At 37.3% G+C, this 15,751-nt stretch overlaps 1 protein-coding gene across 26 annotated transcripts in view; it reads left to right on the forward strand.

Annotated features, from left to right (window-relative positions):
• chl1a (cell adhesion molecule L1-like a) overlaps positions 1–15,751 on the forward strand; it is a 163,462-nt gene that overhangs the window by 83,940 nt on the left and 63,771 nt on the right. For 25 of the 26 annotated variants that reach the window (XR_012398374.1, XR_012398375.1, XM_073938600.1 and 22 more), the window contains exons 2-5: positions 4,515–4,681; positions 4,849–4,957; positions 11,507–11,697; positions 11,962–12,084. Coding sequence is in view for 24 of the 26 variants with exons in the window: in XM_073938600.1 (XP_073794701.1) it covers positions 4,600–4,681; positions 4,849–4,957; positions 11,507–11,697; positions 11,962–12,084 (505 nt within the window). In the remaining 2 variants the exon portion in view is untranslated. Of the gene's footprint in view, positions 1–4,514; positions 4,682–4,848; positions 4,958–11,506; positions 11,698–11,961; positions 12,085–15,751 lie in introns of those variants that run through there. The other variant, NM_001163106.2, reaches the window with a different exon arrangement.

Here is a 15,751-nt window from a genome sequence, read left to right on the forward strand (position 1 = left end):
CTTAGTCACTTTATTAATCTGGGGTGGCCACAGCGGAATAAACCACCAACTTATCCAGAATATTTTTTACACAGCGGATGCCCTTCCAGCTGCAACCCATCACTGAGAAACATCCATACACACTCATTCACACACATACACTTCGGTCAATTTAGCCTACCCAATTCACCTGTACTGCATGTCTTTAGACTTATGGGGGAAACCAGAGCACCCGGAGGAAACCCACACGAACGCGGGGAGAACATGCAAACTCCACACAGTAATGTCAACTGACCCAGTAGAGGCTCGAACCAGCGACCCTCTTGATGTGAGGCACCACTGTGACGCCCCACATTCAAGTTTATAAAACCTTTTCATGTTTCACCTGTTGGCACTGCATGTGTTTACATATTTTTCTATATAAACATGCACTTTGCGAGTGTATTTAACTGTTGTGACCTAGAGGAGTTCTTATAGAAAAGCCTCCAAGAGCCATCTAAAATGTTTGTCTAAATTTTATTTTATTTTTTCAGGCTCCTGTACGTAGCTTTAGTAATTTCACTTTTATGGTGATGTCTAATGAATAGCTTCTTTTCATTGCCTCTAAAGGGAAATATCTGAATGCAAACTCAGGAAGCTGAGAAAAAAAAGCTCACTTTAGAAGAAAATTTCAGATGGCACTTTTGAGAGAGGTCTTACGTTTGAACTCTTCATACTAAGCGTCTGTTATAATTCCCTTTCATATTGACGACAAACTTTACAGTCTCATTTGACCCTATATGAACTTTTATACAGAACAGATTTTTCACTTTTGTAAAATCTTAGGGCATCACTGCCGATTCCTTGAGTCCATCCAATGTTTTGATGGCTCTTATAGAAGACTAAGGGAAGACTAAACTACCCAGCCTCCAAATGATGAGCCAGGAGCAAGAGTGAGAGAATCCATCACCTCTGGCCACTTCTGGATAAGCAGAGTTAATCTGAGGTTGATGCTGGTAATTTGTGGAGGCGGCTTGACTCTGTGCATCCTGTGAATGTGAACGATTATGTGTGGAATGAGCCTGCGGCGCGCGCGAGCTTATGGTTCATCAGCCTTCATGGAGGCGTGAAGGCAAACAACGCACACGAGTCAGCGAAATAAACAACGTCAACTTCTTTTCTCAGTTTGTGACTTTCATTGCAGACTTGCAACCTTTGTGGTTTTTTGATCGCACATGCTGATAAGTTCATGCTGTCCATGTTAACCAAGTTGATGTCATTTTGAACTTTACATCAGTTTCATATGATGAATGAATACTTGAGTATATATCATGCATATATTTATATCTTTAAATCTTCGAAACTTGTTGTTGTTTTTGTGCTCGTGGTCTTGAACCATTACTAACAGATGAATCTCAAATATATTTATAATCTGTGCAAAGTAATAATTTAATACAGTGAAAAAAATGGTTTACTAGATCAAAGTGTCATATTGTACAGTATATACAGAACACAGATGTTTTAGATTTATTTGCATGTGAATTAATTTATTTTAAAAATTACAGTTGCTTAAAAAGCAACGCAGTGAAAATTACTTTCAAATAACAATTTAAATGTGAAATGATACAAAAAGAGTGGCACGTGGCTCAGTGGTTAGCACTGTTGCCTCACCGTAAAAAGGTCGTTGGTTTGAGTGCTGTGTGGAGTTTGTATGTTCTCCCCATGTTGGTGTGTGTTTCCTGCAGGGGCTCTGGTTCCCCCACAGTCCAAAGACATGCAGTATAAGTGAACTGGGAAAAAAAAAATTGGCTGTAGTGTATGAGGCTGTGTGGGAATGAGTGTGTTTCCCAATACCAGGTTACAGCTGGAAGGGCATGCATAAAAAATATTCAGAAATAGTCTGCAGTTCATGCTGCTGTGGTGACCCCTGATAACACATTTGATTATTTAATGTATGTACCTGAAAACTGAATAGATTACTAAAAACTAAAAGAAAATGTGTTAAAATAGAAAACTAAAAACCCATTGTTTATAAAAAAAAATGCACGATTCACTCCTTAACATTATTATACCAGCCAGTCTAAAATTAATACATTCTGTACATTTAGAGCTTTTAAGAGAAAAAAATTGTAGATAAATCGCAATATATATTGTATAAATACAAAATATCTGAATGTCCGATTTTTTCAACTTTGTGCAGCTCTACTAAAAAGGGTAGTACAGTAGCAAGTTACTTTCTTAGTCATTGAGTTCTTTATTAAATGATAAACATATTTGAATGAATGACTCAGTTACTGTTTCAAAACCTAAACTCTCAACTTGATCCAAAAGTTCATCAAGAGGGTCAAATTTTAGGTATTTTAGGTTATATTAAAATATAATAATATTATTATTAATAATAAAAATAATAATAATAATAATAATAATAATAATAATAATAATGATAATAATAATAATAAATATGTGATTTTTTTCAATGCATTTTCACAGCAGGTCGTAACTTTTTGATTATTTGTGGTTATTTGTATTAATTTGAACAAAAATATGTGTACAAGTAGTGTAATTTGCTCATCTCTTGATGAGGGATGGGGTTTGAAGGAATGTATCATTTAAAAAAAAAAGGTTTTAAAGCGACACATTGTTTACATACAAATTAAATCATAAGAATGTGTATGAATTAGGCACTTTTCTAAAAAAAAAAACAAAAAAAAAACCCAGCATTAAATATTTTTTGTTTCCTTGCGAGATTGGGCAAGTTTTCCCCCTCAGTCTATTTTATTATCAACGTTTGTTTTTTTTTATTTTTATTTTTATTTATTTATTTATTTATTTATTTATTTATTTTTTATTTTTTGCACATGATTATAACTAGGGCTGCTCGATTCTGGCTAAAATGTGAATCATGATTTTTTTTGCTTAAAATCAAGATCACGATTTTCTCACGATTCTGTAGATGTAAAATAAAGGTTAATATTAGTAGCCTATTAATATTGTTAACTCTCTAACGAATGGTAAAACAACAATAATAATATTAGGCCTATGTGTGGGTATACTGTTGCTTAAAATGCTAAATTTTGTACAGTCATTATGGTGGATTTGAACAGACTTTCAATATGTCCTAGTTGTTAATTCACAGTCAAATGATGACATCAGAATAAAACTATTCATAATTATAAAGTTTAATTATTATGTTTGTGATATATGCTTGTCATTTTTCATTGACAACATTATTAGACCTTTTGTTTTTACTGATAAAATGAGACATTTGTCATTATCAGATTCCCTCTTGTGGTATATTCAACATTATATAGGCCAGAGTAGTTATACTGACAAAGTAAACATTTACTTTCATGCACATGTGTTTGCTATAAAAGAAAAAAAAAACATATCAAACGCTTGTCATAATCATAACTGTAAAATGTGATATGGTCATTCAAATGATGTGCGCACCGGCATCACTATCACTTCCAAGTGCAGCTCATGGCTGCCGTCACTCTTAGAAAAAAAAAGCACACACATCAAATCTTTCTTTTAGGTCTGCTCTCAAACGATCACTCTGTGCAACAAACTGAACATTATTTACAGCTTTATTACCTGTTATTCAAAGCCTATGCAAGCTCTATTTACTAAAGAAGGCGTCATTGGCATGCACGCGTACATTCTCGGAAGTAAACAAACAGCTCGCGGTGAGCTCACGTGTGATTTTGTGGCCGCAAATACAACATTATATTTAGACAGAAATTACATTTCTGGGTGAATTATACCTTATAAATACAGTATGTGACACTTTTAACGCCATTTGAAGGTGTCCATGACCTTGAAAATATAATTGAATATAAAAATATAATATAAAATATAATTATAATCGTTGGAATGCTGAATTAACATTGTGTGTAGGGTCAAATCCAGATTGAAACCTTTTTTCGATTATTCGTGCAGTCCTAAATACAACCATCACTTATTATGTTTGTTTTACAGTAAAAGTTCAGGCCAAGGCTCCCGCCTGCTTAATAAGCATATAAGGGGGCCCGAGACCAGGTCTCGAGAGCTCCCGCTGGTAAAGGAAAGAAAAGGGGATGGGATGGAAGGGGGGATTCTTCCAAAATGAAGATAAGGTAGTAGATTGAAATCGGTCTATTTATTGTAAGCTTGATTCAATCTGATTGGATTATTGCTGATTATGGACAGTCAATTATATCATGTGCTCCTCTCAAAATTAGTTTGTAAAACTTCACAAATTTTCATCATAAAAGAGAGAAAATTTCAATGTATATAACATTTCAAATTATATTTTTAACAAATTAATACTGATTCAGATTTACTGAATTTTACAGCAGACTGACTGGATCAATATAATTTCATTCTTGTTTGAGGTAAAAAAAAAAAAAGAAATTGTCTAGTCTTCTCACCTGCAATAAATCCAAAATGTTTTAAAACAGCTATACTAATTCAAAGTAAACAATTGTTGAAATCCCCCATTAGCTTCACAGTAGAAGGATTTATTACAATTGCAGTCTGTTCTTACACTTGTCCTGTTTTATTATAATTTTTTTTAGATCTTTCTCTTGAAGGAGTCAGTAAGAAGCTCCTGACGAAAAGTACGAGTGTTTTGAGCATATCCTTCATCTTTCTCTGGCTGGGATGAGGGGGCTCAGGAGTCTCAGTGTTGGGCTCCTGTCGGCCTTCTTCTCCACCACCTTTGGTCTTTATTTCCCTCCTCACGGTAAGTGTCAGGACAGTTAAATTACTCTCAGCTGTTCGTTCTTATCAATGCAAATTCAACTTGGGGCTAAGGATGTTATTAAGGAGAATTACATGTCATTATACAGTAAACTCTTCCAGAAATGACCACCTCAATAGCACTTTTATGTTGTGATCTGTTTCCTGCAGTGGAGCAGCTGCCCACCATCACCGCTCAGACCTCAGGCACTATCATCGCCCTACCATATGATGAGCGATACATATTCAAGTGTGAAGCCAAAGGAAACCCAAGACCTACGTAAGTGATATGTTCTGAAGCTCAAGTTAAACTGGAGAAATATTCAAATAGAATTGCTGTTAATGCCCTTATGAATACTCTAGAAAAATATATAAAAAAGATCAAGCCATGAATGAATACAGAGTTTGTAATTTTAGTCTCTAGAAGGCGCATATTCACAACAAACAAAGGTGTATTTTAATTACACTGTGGCTGAGTTTGGAATCATGGGAGTTGTTGTCTTAATTTCATTCTACAAGACTTTCTGCAGATGTTAAGTCCATTGATGAGCTAAGGTATTTAAAACTTATTACCATGGTAGAATGAAGCGAAGTAACGAGACCCCTGAAGCTAATGCTGATGGGAGACAAGCGCAATGCTCACAAAAGCAGCGGAGTTTGTATTATGCCAGAGTCCATCGCTTCAAGTTCTTCTAGTTGTGATCACATGGAAAAGCAGATTTTTTCATACTAAATACATTTGAATATTATGCTATAATGCTGCTTTGTGCAGTCTAATAAAACACAAAACATATTAAAGTGTTTTTGGTGTTTCCCTGTTTTCTGGAAACTTTGGAATTAATTGGATCACTGCTAACAAATTAGAGGAATATTTGAATGCCAGTTTGTGGATTTGAAGATGAAAAGGTTAGACCAACTAAACGAATATAACACCATGAGCTGGAATGTACCATTTTACCAAACTCAATGACTCTGCATAAAAAACTACGGCTATTTAAAAAAAAAAAAAAAAAAGAACAGCCACTCAATATGCTCTACCCTTCTCTCCCTGTTTTAGTTAATTTATATCAACACTTTGAATAACACTTTATGTGTCATGGAACTTCTATGGAAGCCAGTTCCCGCCTCTAGAATTGTATGATGTAAACTCAAATTTGCAAGTTATAAGTCAAAATTGTGAGAAATAAAGTCACAGAATTTGAACTCTGCAATTCTGAGATATAAACTTGTGTGAAACTTGTCAGAATTTGGAGATAATATAATTCTGAATTTATGTTATAATTCTGAGAAATAAAGTGATAATTTTGTGATATAAACCCACAATTGCATGAAAAATTCAGAGTTATAAAATTAGAATTGTGATTTATAAAGTCAGGTTTGTGAGTTATAAAGTCATGGGTTGTGAGTTAAAAAGTCAGGTTTGTTATTTATAAAGTCAGAATTGTGATTTGTAAAGTCTGGTTTGTGAGTCATAAAGTCAGAATTGTGATTTATAAAGTCAGGATTGTGAGTTATAAAGGCAGGATTGTGAGTTATAAAGTCAGAATTGTGAGTTATAAAGTCAGAATTGTGAGTTATAAAGTCAGTATTGTGAGTTATAAAGTCAGAATTATAAGCTATAAAGTCAGGTTTGTGATATATAAAGTAAGGTTTGTGATTAATGAAGTCTGGTTTGCGAGTTATAAAGTCAAAATTGTGCATTATAAACATAAAGTTATAAAAGTTTACTGTTATAGAGACTGACCTTAAATGTAGTGTTAAAGACGCATGCGCGTATTACAAACAAACAAATATCAATCTCTCAATATTGTACTAATTCTTGTACACCAGCATTTATTATAAAAAATAATTAAGTAACAAGCTTAGTCTTATCTATTTTGTGAATAATCAAAAGTTAACATTTCTTAGCAGACAGTCCATTCTGACTGCAGAAAGGCATAATATAAAAACATTAGCTTTGCTTTTCTATGCTTATTGACAAATCAGATATTTGTACTCAGAAACATGGTGGCGTGGATGGCCGCCTCTGTGTGAAGCTTTGCAGTGTTTGCACAGTTTTTTCAGGCCCCGTTTACACTAGTGCGTTTCAGTTTTAAAATGGCGTTTTAGAATGAAAACGATCCGCGTCCACTAGCGTTTTACCCAGCGTTTCTGAACTGCTCTCCATCAACACTAAAACGCTGAAAACGCACATCACGTGACCACACACACACTCTTGGGCAAGCGCTGCAGCATTTCTACCCAGATGAGAGCTGTGCTGGTTGGACTGCTCATCAAGCATCTAATCTCACTATATTAGTTAAACATGATATTTAATTAATCTTGTTGTCTATATCTAACGACATATTCCCCGACTTTGGTCTTTTGAAATGATTACTTGTTTACAGGTAACATGTTTTGGCTGAGCGCAAAGACTAGTTATTGTAACCACACACATTCTGTATATTGACTGATTGCTTGCCTTTATTTCCTATAATGTATAAACTTATTGTGCGTTATACTTTCATAGTGGCTATTATTGATTATTAAAACTGACATTTAACAAAGCAGAGGATACGTTTCGTATTTTCAATGAAAATGAAAGGAGGCAGTGATGTTATATAGGCTCTGTTTTATTATGATTGTGCGTACAGTGAAGATGCAGCACGACGTATCAGCATTTCTGCTATCTGTTAAGTTTTTAATATCAAAATGCAAATAGCAGTTCCTTAAATCATGTTTTCATTTTATTGTTGAGAAAGTGAAACAACGTAGCCAGGATGATGTGAATAAGGTTATAAAGTACACTGTTCCCTTTGAAGATTTACCGGACATGTCCTTGAGGGTCTGTTTTCCATATCAAACTAGCGAAGTCTGAACTTACAGGGAGAGGATACGAGACTGAACTGTGTGTGTAAGCTACTTAATATTGAGGAAAAGCCCCAATCAGATAGGCGAATCTCAGCAGCCCTGCCTTCGTTTCAGATGTCTCCGTTTTCCCCATCCACACTAAGATGGAGCAGCAGCGTTTTAGAATGAAAACGGCCTCTCCAGCGTTTTCGAAACGCTCCGTTTTCGGCGCTCGAAAACTCCGGCGTAGTGTGGACAGATTGCGTAACCATAGCAAAACTTATGCGTTTTAAAATGAAAACGCATTAGTGTAAAAGGGGCCTCAGTCTGTCCTATTTTATGTTTATAAAACACGATCAGTTACACCAGGGATGAGCTGTTGAACATTCGGCAGTGCACACCAACTAATCAAGAACCGGATTTTGATTTCTGACTCTCCGACCACTGTCTGGTTCATCTTACACCAAAAACTTAAAACTACTAAGCCAGTAATAAGGACTGTTAAGAGATGGACCAACGGCACAGAGCAGGTCCTACAAGCCTGTTTTGAATGCACTGACTGGAGTGTTTTTGAAGCTGCAGCCATAGACCTGGACGAGCTCACAGAGACTGTAACATCATACATCAGTTTCTGTGAGGAGTTATGCATCCCTACCAAGACCTACTTATCATTTAACAACGATAAACCATGGTTCACACCAAAACTCAGACAGCTTTGTCAGGCCAAAGAGGATGCCTACAGGAGGGGTGACAGGATCTTGTACAATCAGGCCAGGAACAAATTGACAAAGGAGATTGGTGTGGCTAAAAAAAAAAAAAAAAACTATGCCAAAAAGCAGTTTTCAGCTAACAACCCTGCATCAGTGTGCAGAGGCTTAAAAGGTTTTACTAATTACAAGACACCATCCCCCAGCATTGACAGCAATAAACATCTTGCAAACGAGCTGAATATGTTCTACTGTAGATTTAACACCTTTGACCTCACACCTGCCCGTTAACACTACGTCAACACAGCCCGAACCATGTCCCTACACAGCCATCAACACCACATCAACACAGCCCAGACCATCTCCCTACACAGCCATCAACACCACATCAACACTGCCCGGACCATCTCCCTACACAGCCGTTAACACTACGTCAACACAGCCCGAACCATGTCCCTACACAGCCATCAACACCACATCAACACAGCCCGGACCATCTCCCTACACAGCCATCAAAACCACATCAACACAGCCCAGACCATCTCCCTACACAACCATCAACACCACATCAACACAGCCTGAACCATCTCCCTACACAGCCATCAACACCACGTCAACACAGCCCGAACCATCTCCCTACACAGCCATCAAAACCACATCAACACAGCCCAGACCATCTCCCTACACAACCATCAACACCACATCAACACAGCCTGAACCATCTCCCTCCACAGCCATCAACACCACATTAACACAGCCCGGACCATCTCCCTACACAGCCATCAAAACCACATCAACACAGCCCAGACCATCTCCCTACACAACCATCAACACCACATTAACACAGCCTGAACCATCTCCCTCCACAGCCATCAAAACCACATCAACACAGCCCGGACCATCTCCCTACACAGCCATCAACACCACATCAACACAGCCCGGACCATCTCCCTAAACAGCCATCAACACCTCCAGCCATCTTCCTCTCACCCTCTGCACTTCAGATTAGTGAGGATAATGTTTGTCAGATCTTCAGTAAACAGAGGAAAAGGAAAGCACCAAACCCAGACGGTGTTTCACTAGCCTGTCTGAGAACCTGCACTGACCAGCTGGCTCCCATTTTCTCACAGATCTTCAATAGATCACTAGAACAGCGCAAAGTTCCATCCTGCTGTAAGCGATCCACTATCATCCCAATCCCGAAGAAGCCAAAGATCACAGGACTCAATGACTATAGACCTGTTGCCTTAACATCTGTGGCCATGAAGTCATTTAAAAGACTGGTGCTAGCATATCTGGAGGACATCACTGGACCCCTGCTGGACCCCCTACAGTTTGCCTATAGAGCAAACCGGTCTGTGGATGATGGAGTCAACATGGGACTGCATTATACCCTACAATATCTGGACAAACCAGGGAACTATGCAAGGATTCTGTTTGTGGACTCCAGTTCTGCCTTTAACACCATTGTCCCATCACACTCGAATACAAACTGACCCAGCTCTCTGTTCCTAGCTCTGTCTGTCAATGGATCACCAGCTCTCTGACAGATAGACACCAGCTAGTCAGAATGGGCAAAATCACATCCGACAGCTGCACCATCAGCACTGGTGCCCCCAGGGATGTGTTCTCTCCCCACTGCTCTTATCCCTGTACACCAACAACTGCACCCAAAAAAGACCCCTCCATCAAACTCATTAAGTTTGCAGACGACACTACTGTTATTGGCCTCATCCGGAAAGGTGACAAGTCTGCATACAGACAGGAGAAGGAGCAGCTGGCGTTATAGTGAAGATACAACAACCTGGAGCTGAACACGCTCAAAACAGTGGAGATAATAGTGGAATTCAGGAGAAAACCCCCTGCACTCCCCCCACTCACCATCATGAAAAGCACTGTGGCTGCAGTAGATTCATTCAGGTTCCTGGGCACCACCATCTCTCAGGATTTGAAGTGTAAAATTCACATAGACTCTATCGTGAATAATGCTCAGCAGAGACTGTACTTCCTTCGTCAGCTGAGGAAGTTTAACCTGCCACAGGAACTGCTCATGCAGTTCTACTCAGCTATCATCCAATCCATTCTCTGCACTTAAATCACCGTCTGCCAAAACCGACCTCCGTAGACTACAATGAAAAGTCCAGACTGCTGAACGAATCACTGGCACTACCCTTCCTACACTTCAAGAACTGTACTCTTCCAGAGTTAGTAAAAAGGCTCGCAAAATCACTCTGGACATTTCGCACCCAGCACACTACCTGTTCGAACTGTTACCGCCTGGTCGGGGCTTCAGATCACCAAGCACAAAAATAGCCAGACACAGGAAAAGTTTCTTTCCTCAGACCATCTACCTTATGAACAGTTAAATATCCCCCAACTGTGCAATAAATATGTGCAATCCTTTCTCATACACACTTGTACACAGCACCTTATATCAATATACAATGCAATACTTTCTACATTCGCATTTGTACACAGCACCTCATAACCTGCATATTTATAAAAAATCTTTACATACAATTCAACATCTTTTTTCATTTTTATTTTGTGTTGTAACTTGTCACTTTATATACACTGGAAGCTTCTGTAGCCAAAGCAAATTCTTTGTGTGTGTGTGTGCACACTTGGCAATAAAGCTGATTCTGATTCTGGTTGAGCATATTTCTGAGAAATTATTAAAACATACTACAATTTTCATGGCACCTAAACTTTGTAAAGTTTGTGCTCTTACAGTGTAATATGTTCAATAAAAGGAAAGCCTATCTTGAAAAATTTCACCAAACACAAAATTTTCACCAAAGTTCACATGTCAGGAGTGATTTCCTTTTTTATGACTTCAGTGGTGGAAGAACTGTTGTGACGAATGCTGTTAATTGACTTGCTGACAACTAGTGGATTTTTTTTTGTCATAACATACTTCAACCAGATGGTAGAGATGGCTCAATTAGGTTGAGTTAAATTAGATACTCCTCTGAGTAAAATGTAGTGGCTCAAAATATGCTCATCCATTTGGTCAAACAGGCAATAAAAGGGATAACTTGCAATTTCGAGTTTACTTCTCACAATTCTGAGAAAAAAAAAAAAAACAGATTTGCGAGTTTGAATCACACAATAGTGCCAAAATATACTTAAATATGTTTTTTTAATTTATTTTTAATTTTTTTTTTTTTTAATAGAGGCAGTAACTGGTTTCCATACACTTCAGAGAAGCTTTTACATTTGTAAATAAAACAAGAAAAATCAAATCATTAGTGTTATTAAAAGTTGCATGTTGTGTGATTTTAATCAAACAGGTTCCGCTGGACAAAAGATGGGATGGATTTTGACCCACATAAAGACCCTCAGGTCACTACAGAAGAAAATACTGGAACCTTTGAGATACCAAATAAAAAAGATAAAGTGAAATACCAGGGAAAGTACAGATGTTACGCCTCCAACAAACTCGGAACTGCAACTTCAGAAGAAGCCGAATTTATTGTGCCTAGTAAGTCATAGTTCATATATATATCACTCATTGTCTTGGCTTCTTAACTTGAATTTTTGCAATTCAAGTAATTTTCACAGGTCTGCTTCAGGATATTTGCATCTTTGCATGTGTGTACCCTTAAGCACATTCAACATGATGCTGCTCAACTTGTTTTTAGTCTTGACAATTTCTTAATGAACGCTTCGATGGTAGTCTGTCTCTAGGCTGAGGAAGTGAATATTAAAAGTTATTCATTTGTGTTGTTTTCATTCCTCCTCGCAGTGGTACCCAAGTTTCCCAAGGAGAAGATAGAGCCAATTGTGGTCACAGAGGGTGATTCGGTGGTTTTGGAGTGTAACCCGCCACAAGGGATTCCACCCTGGCAGCTGTACTGGATGACCAATGGTACAGTAAATTAAAGAGACTTTAAATTAGTTTGCTGTATTCTGCTTTACCCAAACAAAGGGATCCAATGAGATAATAATAATAATAATAATAATAATAATAATAATAATAATAATAATAATAATAATAAAGATGCCACTATTATGTTATTTAAAAATATTGTGATTTTGTTGTGGGATGTTTCCTACAATATGTTTACATTATTCAATTTAAAAAAAAAAAAATATATATATATAATAATTTTCATAATTTAATTTGCAGCATTTCTCTGACAGAGAGTTGGTTTAAGGATCTATGCTCTCTAAACTCTGCCTTTCTTAGGCTCTACTGTGGTCTGATTGGTTAGATGGCACAATGTGTTGCAATTGGTCAAACCAAATGACTATAATCATTTCTGACTTTTTTCTTTTTTTTTCAGGACTTGTGAACATGGTAATATTTACAGTGCTCCTATTATGCAATTTGAAAGATTACTTATGTTTCTGGACGTTTCCTACACTATGTTTACATCAATTCAAGGTTAAAGGGCCACAAAACCCCCCGTTTCAGCAGGGTGTCTTCACACCTCTAGTTTGGAACAAGTCAGGAAAGTGGGTGTGTTTAGCTCTGTTTGGGTGGGTGTGTCGGGGAGGGGAAATGGGAAGGGTTTGAAAATAATGGGAGTTGCCATTTAAGCACGCGCTTACCGAGGACCGAGGAAAAACAAACACACACACACAAGCAGGGTAGAAAGACAGTGTGTTCAATGATTAATTTTCACTTTTTAGTGAAATATATGTGTCCTAATAGTGTTTTTAGCAGTGTGGGACACATATACGACTGTTAACAGCTCAAAAAATGTGTTTTTGGTGTTTTGTGACCCTTTAAAAATAATACTAGTTCTCCTAATTCAGTTTGCAGCATTACTCACAGTGTCTGAAATAGTTGGATCAAGGATATGTGCTCTCTAAGCCAAGCAAGGGTTTTAAATTCGTACGAATTAGCCACTAGACTGCCAAAACGTAAAATACTTAAGTTTTCTCATGAGATCAGGCTGGTTTAATCAGTACTTGAGCAGCATCAGCTGTGTGTTTGCAATCAGTCAGGATCAGGAACCAGTTGTGTGTGTGTGTGTTGCCTGAATGGGTCTTGTATTCCATTAATGGTGGATTTGTAGTCCATATCGATCTGCAGCCATTAGATCACTGATATAACAAGTGATCGCAAATTAATAATTTTTTACACTGGATCTTCTAAGTGAACCGGTTAAACTAAATCACCAAATCGAACTGAATCATTTGAAACGATTCATGTCTCCAGTAATGTTAAGCACTTATCCACAAACAACTTACTTTTTACGTCCCCCTCTGACTCGAAATAAACCATTATATACTGAGTTATTTAGTTAAAAGAACAGTACACTGAGATCAGATTTGAGAAGCGGTGAACCGATAATTCTGTGCATGCATAATTCTGTGAACCGAACACGAACTGTAAGTTTATTTAATAACAGCCAGTTGCAATAGAGTTTAAACAAGTGAATCATGCTTCAGTTTGGTTGCAAAACATAATTGTAAGAAATTTTTCAGGTCATGGTGATGTTTGAACTGACTGAAATTATGATTGCTGACTACATATTTTTGATATGTTGAGTCCAAACTTGGAAAGATTTTCACAAAAGGTCCAGTTTGTGTTAAAGATTTGAACTTCTTATCACTACTGTGTATTTAACCTCAGAAGCAGCCTTGCACACATATTTTATTTAAAGCTGCTATCTTGTGGGCTGTTGTATTTGAATTTGAGGATGGGTTGATAGTAGGGGTAAATGGTATAGTGTTCTGGTGTCATGAAAATGTAGCCTATCTTTGTTTGAGTTTTTATTATAAAATATTTATTCTGATGATTTTGACTTGCACCCAATAAATGTCCTAAATTACAAAAAACAAACAAAAAAAAAAACACAAAAACAAATAAACACTAAACTAAAAGTAAGCAATTTCAAAATATAAAAACAAATAAAAACTAGTAAATCTACCTCTAAAATCGAATTAAAATGAACTGAATTTGAATCCAGAAACTCAAAACGAAATAAAAACTAAAACTAATGAAAAATCCAAAACCAAGAAAATATCCCCCATGCCATTACACCACCATCACCAGCCTGAACTGTTGAAACAAGGCAGGATGCATCCATGCTTTCATGTTGTTGACACCAACTTAACCATCCAAATGTCACAGCAGAAGTTAAGACTCATCAGACCAGGCAACTTTGTCCAATGTTCTATTGTCTAATTTTGGTGAGCCTTTGTAGGTTCAATTTGTGCATTCAGCGATGCTCTTCTGCATACCTTGGTTGTAGCAAGTGGTTATTTCAGTTACTGTTGCCTTTCTATTAGCGCAAATCAGTCTGGCCATTCTCTGACCTCTGGCATCAACAAGGCATTTGCGCCCACAGAACTGCCGCTCACTCGATAGTTTATCTTTTTTCAGACCATTCTCTATAAACCCTAGAGATGGTTGTGTATGAAAACCCTAGTAGATCAGCAGTTTCTGAAATATTCAGACCAGCCCGTCTGGCACTAACAACCATGCCACATTTAAAGTTGTTTAAATCACCTTTCTTCCCCATTCTAATGCTCAGTTTGAACTGAGATTGTCTTGACCATGTCTACATGTATAAATGCATTGAGTTGCTGCCATGTGATTGGCTGATTAGACTAAATATTAAATTATAGAAATTAAATTAGAAATTAAAAATTTGTTTGAAAACAAGCTGTTAGACATGTTGTATTACCAAACAGCTAATATTAACACTACATAAAAATTATTATGCTGAAAAAAAAAAAAACATAATTCAGTGACCTGAAAGCTCTCTGCTGTCAGTTTCTTGGTGGTATTAATAGCACCTGTTCAGATTTTCTCAGCGGTTGCAGGAAACATTCTTGTTGTTTTACATGTCAATCATCATCTTGTTTTTGGCTACAGTATAGAGTACAGATGCACGCTTATTATTAAACTGTATATAACTACCGTTTTACTGGCGCCAGACTGTAGGTTTTAATCCGCCTGCGCTAATAACATGCTGTTGATGATAAACAAGTTGCATGAAGCAAATGATAAAGAATGCTGTTGTCTGTATGTAAGAAGAGGTTGTGTGACAGTTGTTTGAGAGTTTCAGTCTAGCCAGTTAAACAGTAGATTTGTTTTCAGCTAGTGTTACTATAGTATAACAGAAACATATTGTAGAGAAGCAATCACCGGCCACTTTATTAAGTACACCTGTCCAACTGATTAATGAAAATTTCTAATCAGCCAATGACATAGGAGCAACTCAATGCATTTAGATATGTAGACATGGTCAAGACGATCTGCTGCAGTTTAAAATAAGCATCAACACGGAGAGGAAAGGTGATTTAAGTGACTTTGAACGTGGCATGGTTGTTGGTGCCAGACAGGCTAGTCCGAGTATTTCAGAAACTACAGATCTACTGGGATTTTCGCACACAACCATCTCTGGGGTTTACAAAGAATGGGGCAAAAAAGAGAACATATCCAGTGAGCGGCAGTTCAGTGGGCACAAAGGCCTTGTTGATGCCAGAGGTCAGAGGACAATGGTCAGACTGGTTCGAGCTGATAGAAAGGCAACAGTAACTCAAATAACCACTCATCACAACCAAGGTCTGCAAAA

Source organism: Danio rerio, chromosome 23 (genome assembly GCF_049306965.1).
Source record: "Danio rerio strain Tuebingen ecotype United States chromosome 23, GRCz12tu, whole genome shotgun sequence".
In the NCBI taxonomy this organism is placed as follows: domain Eukaryota; kingdom Metazoa; phylum Chordata; class Actinopteri; order Cypriniformes; family Danionidae; genus Danio; species Danio rerio.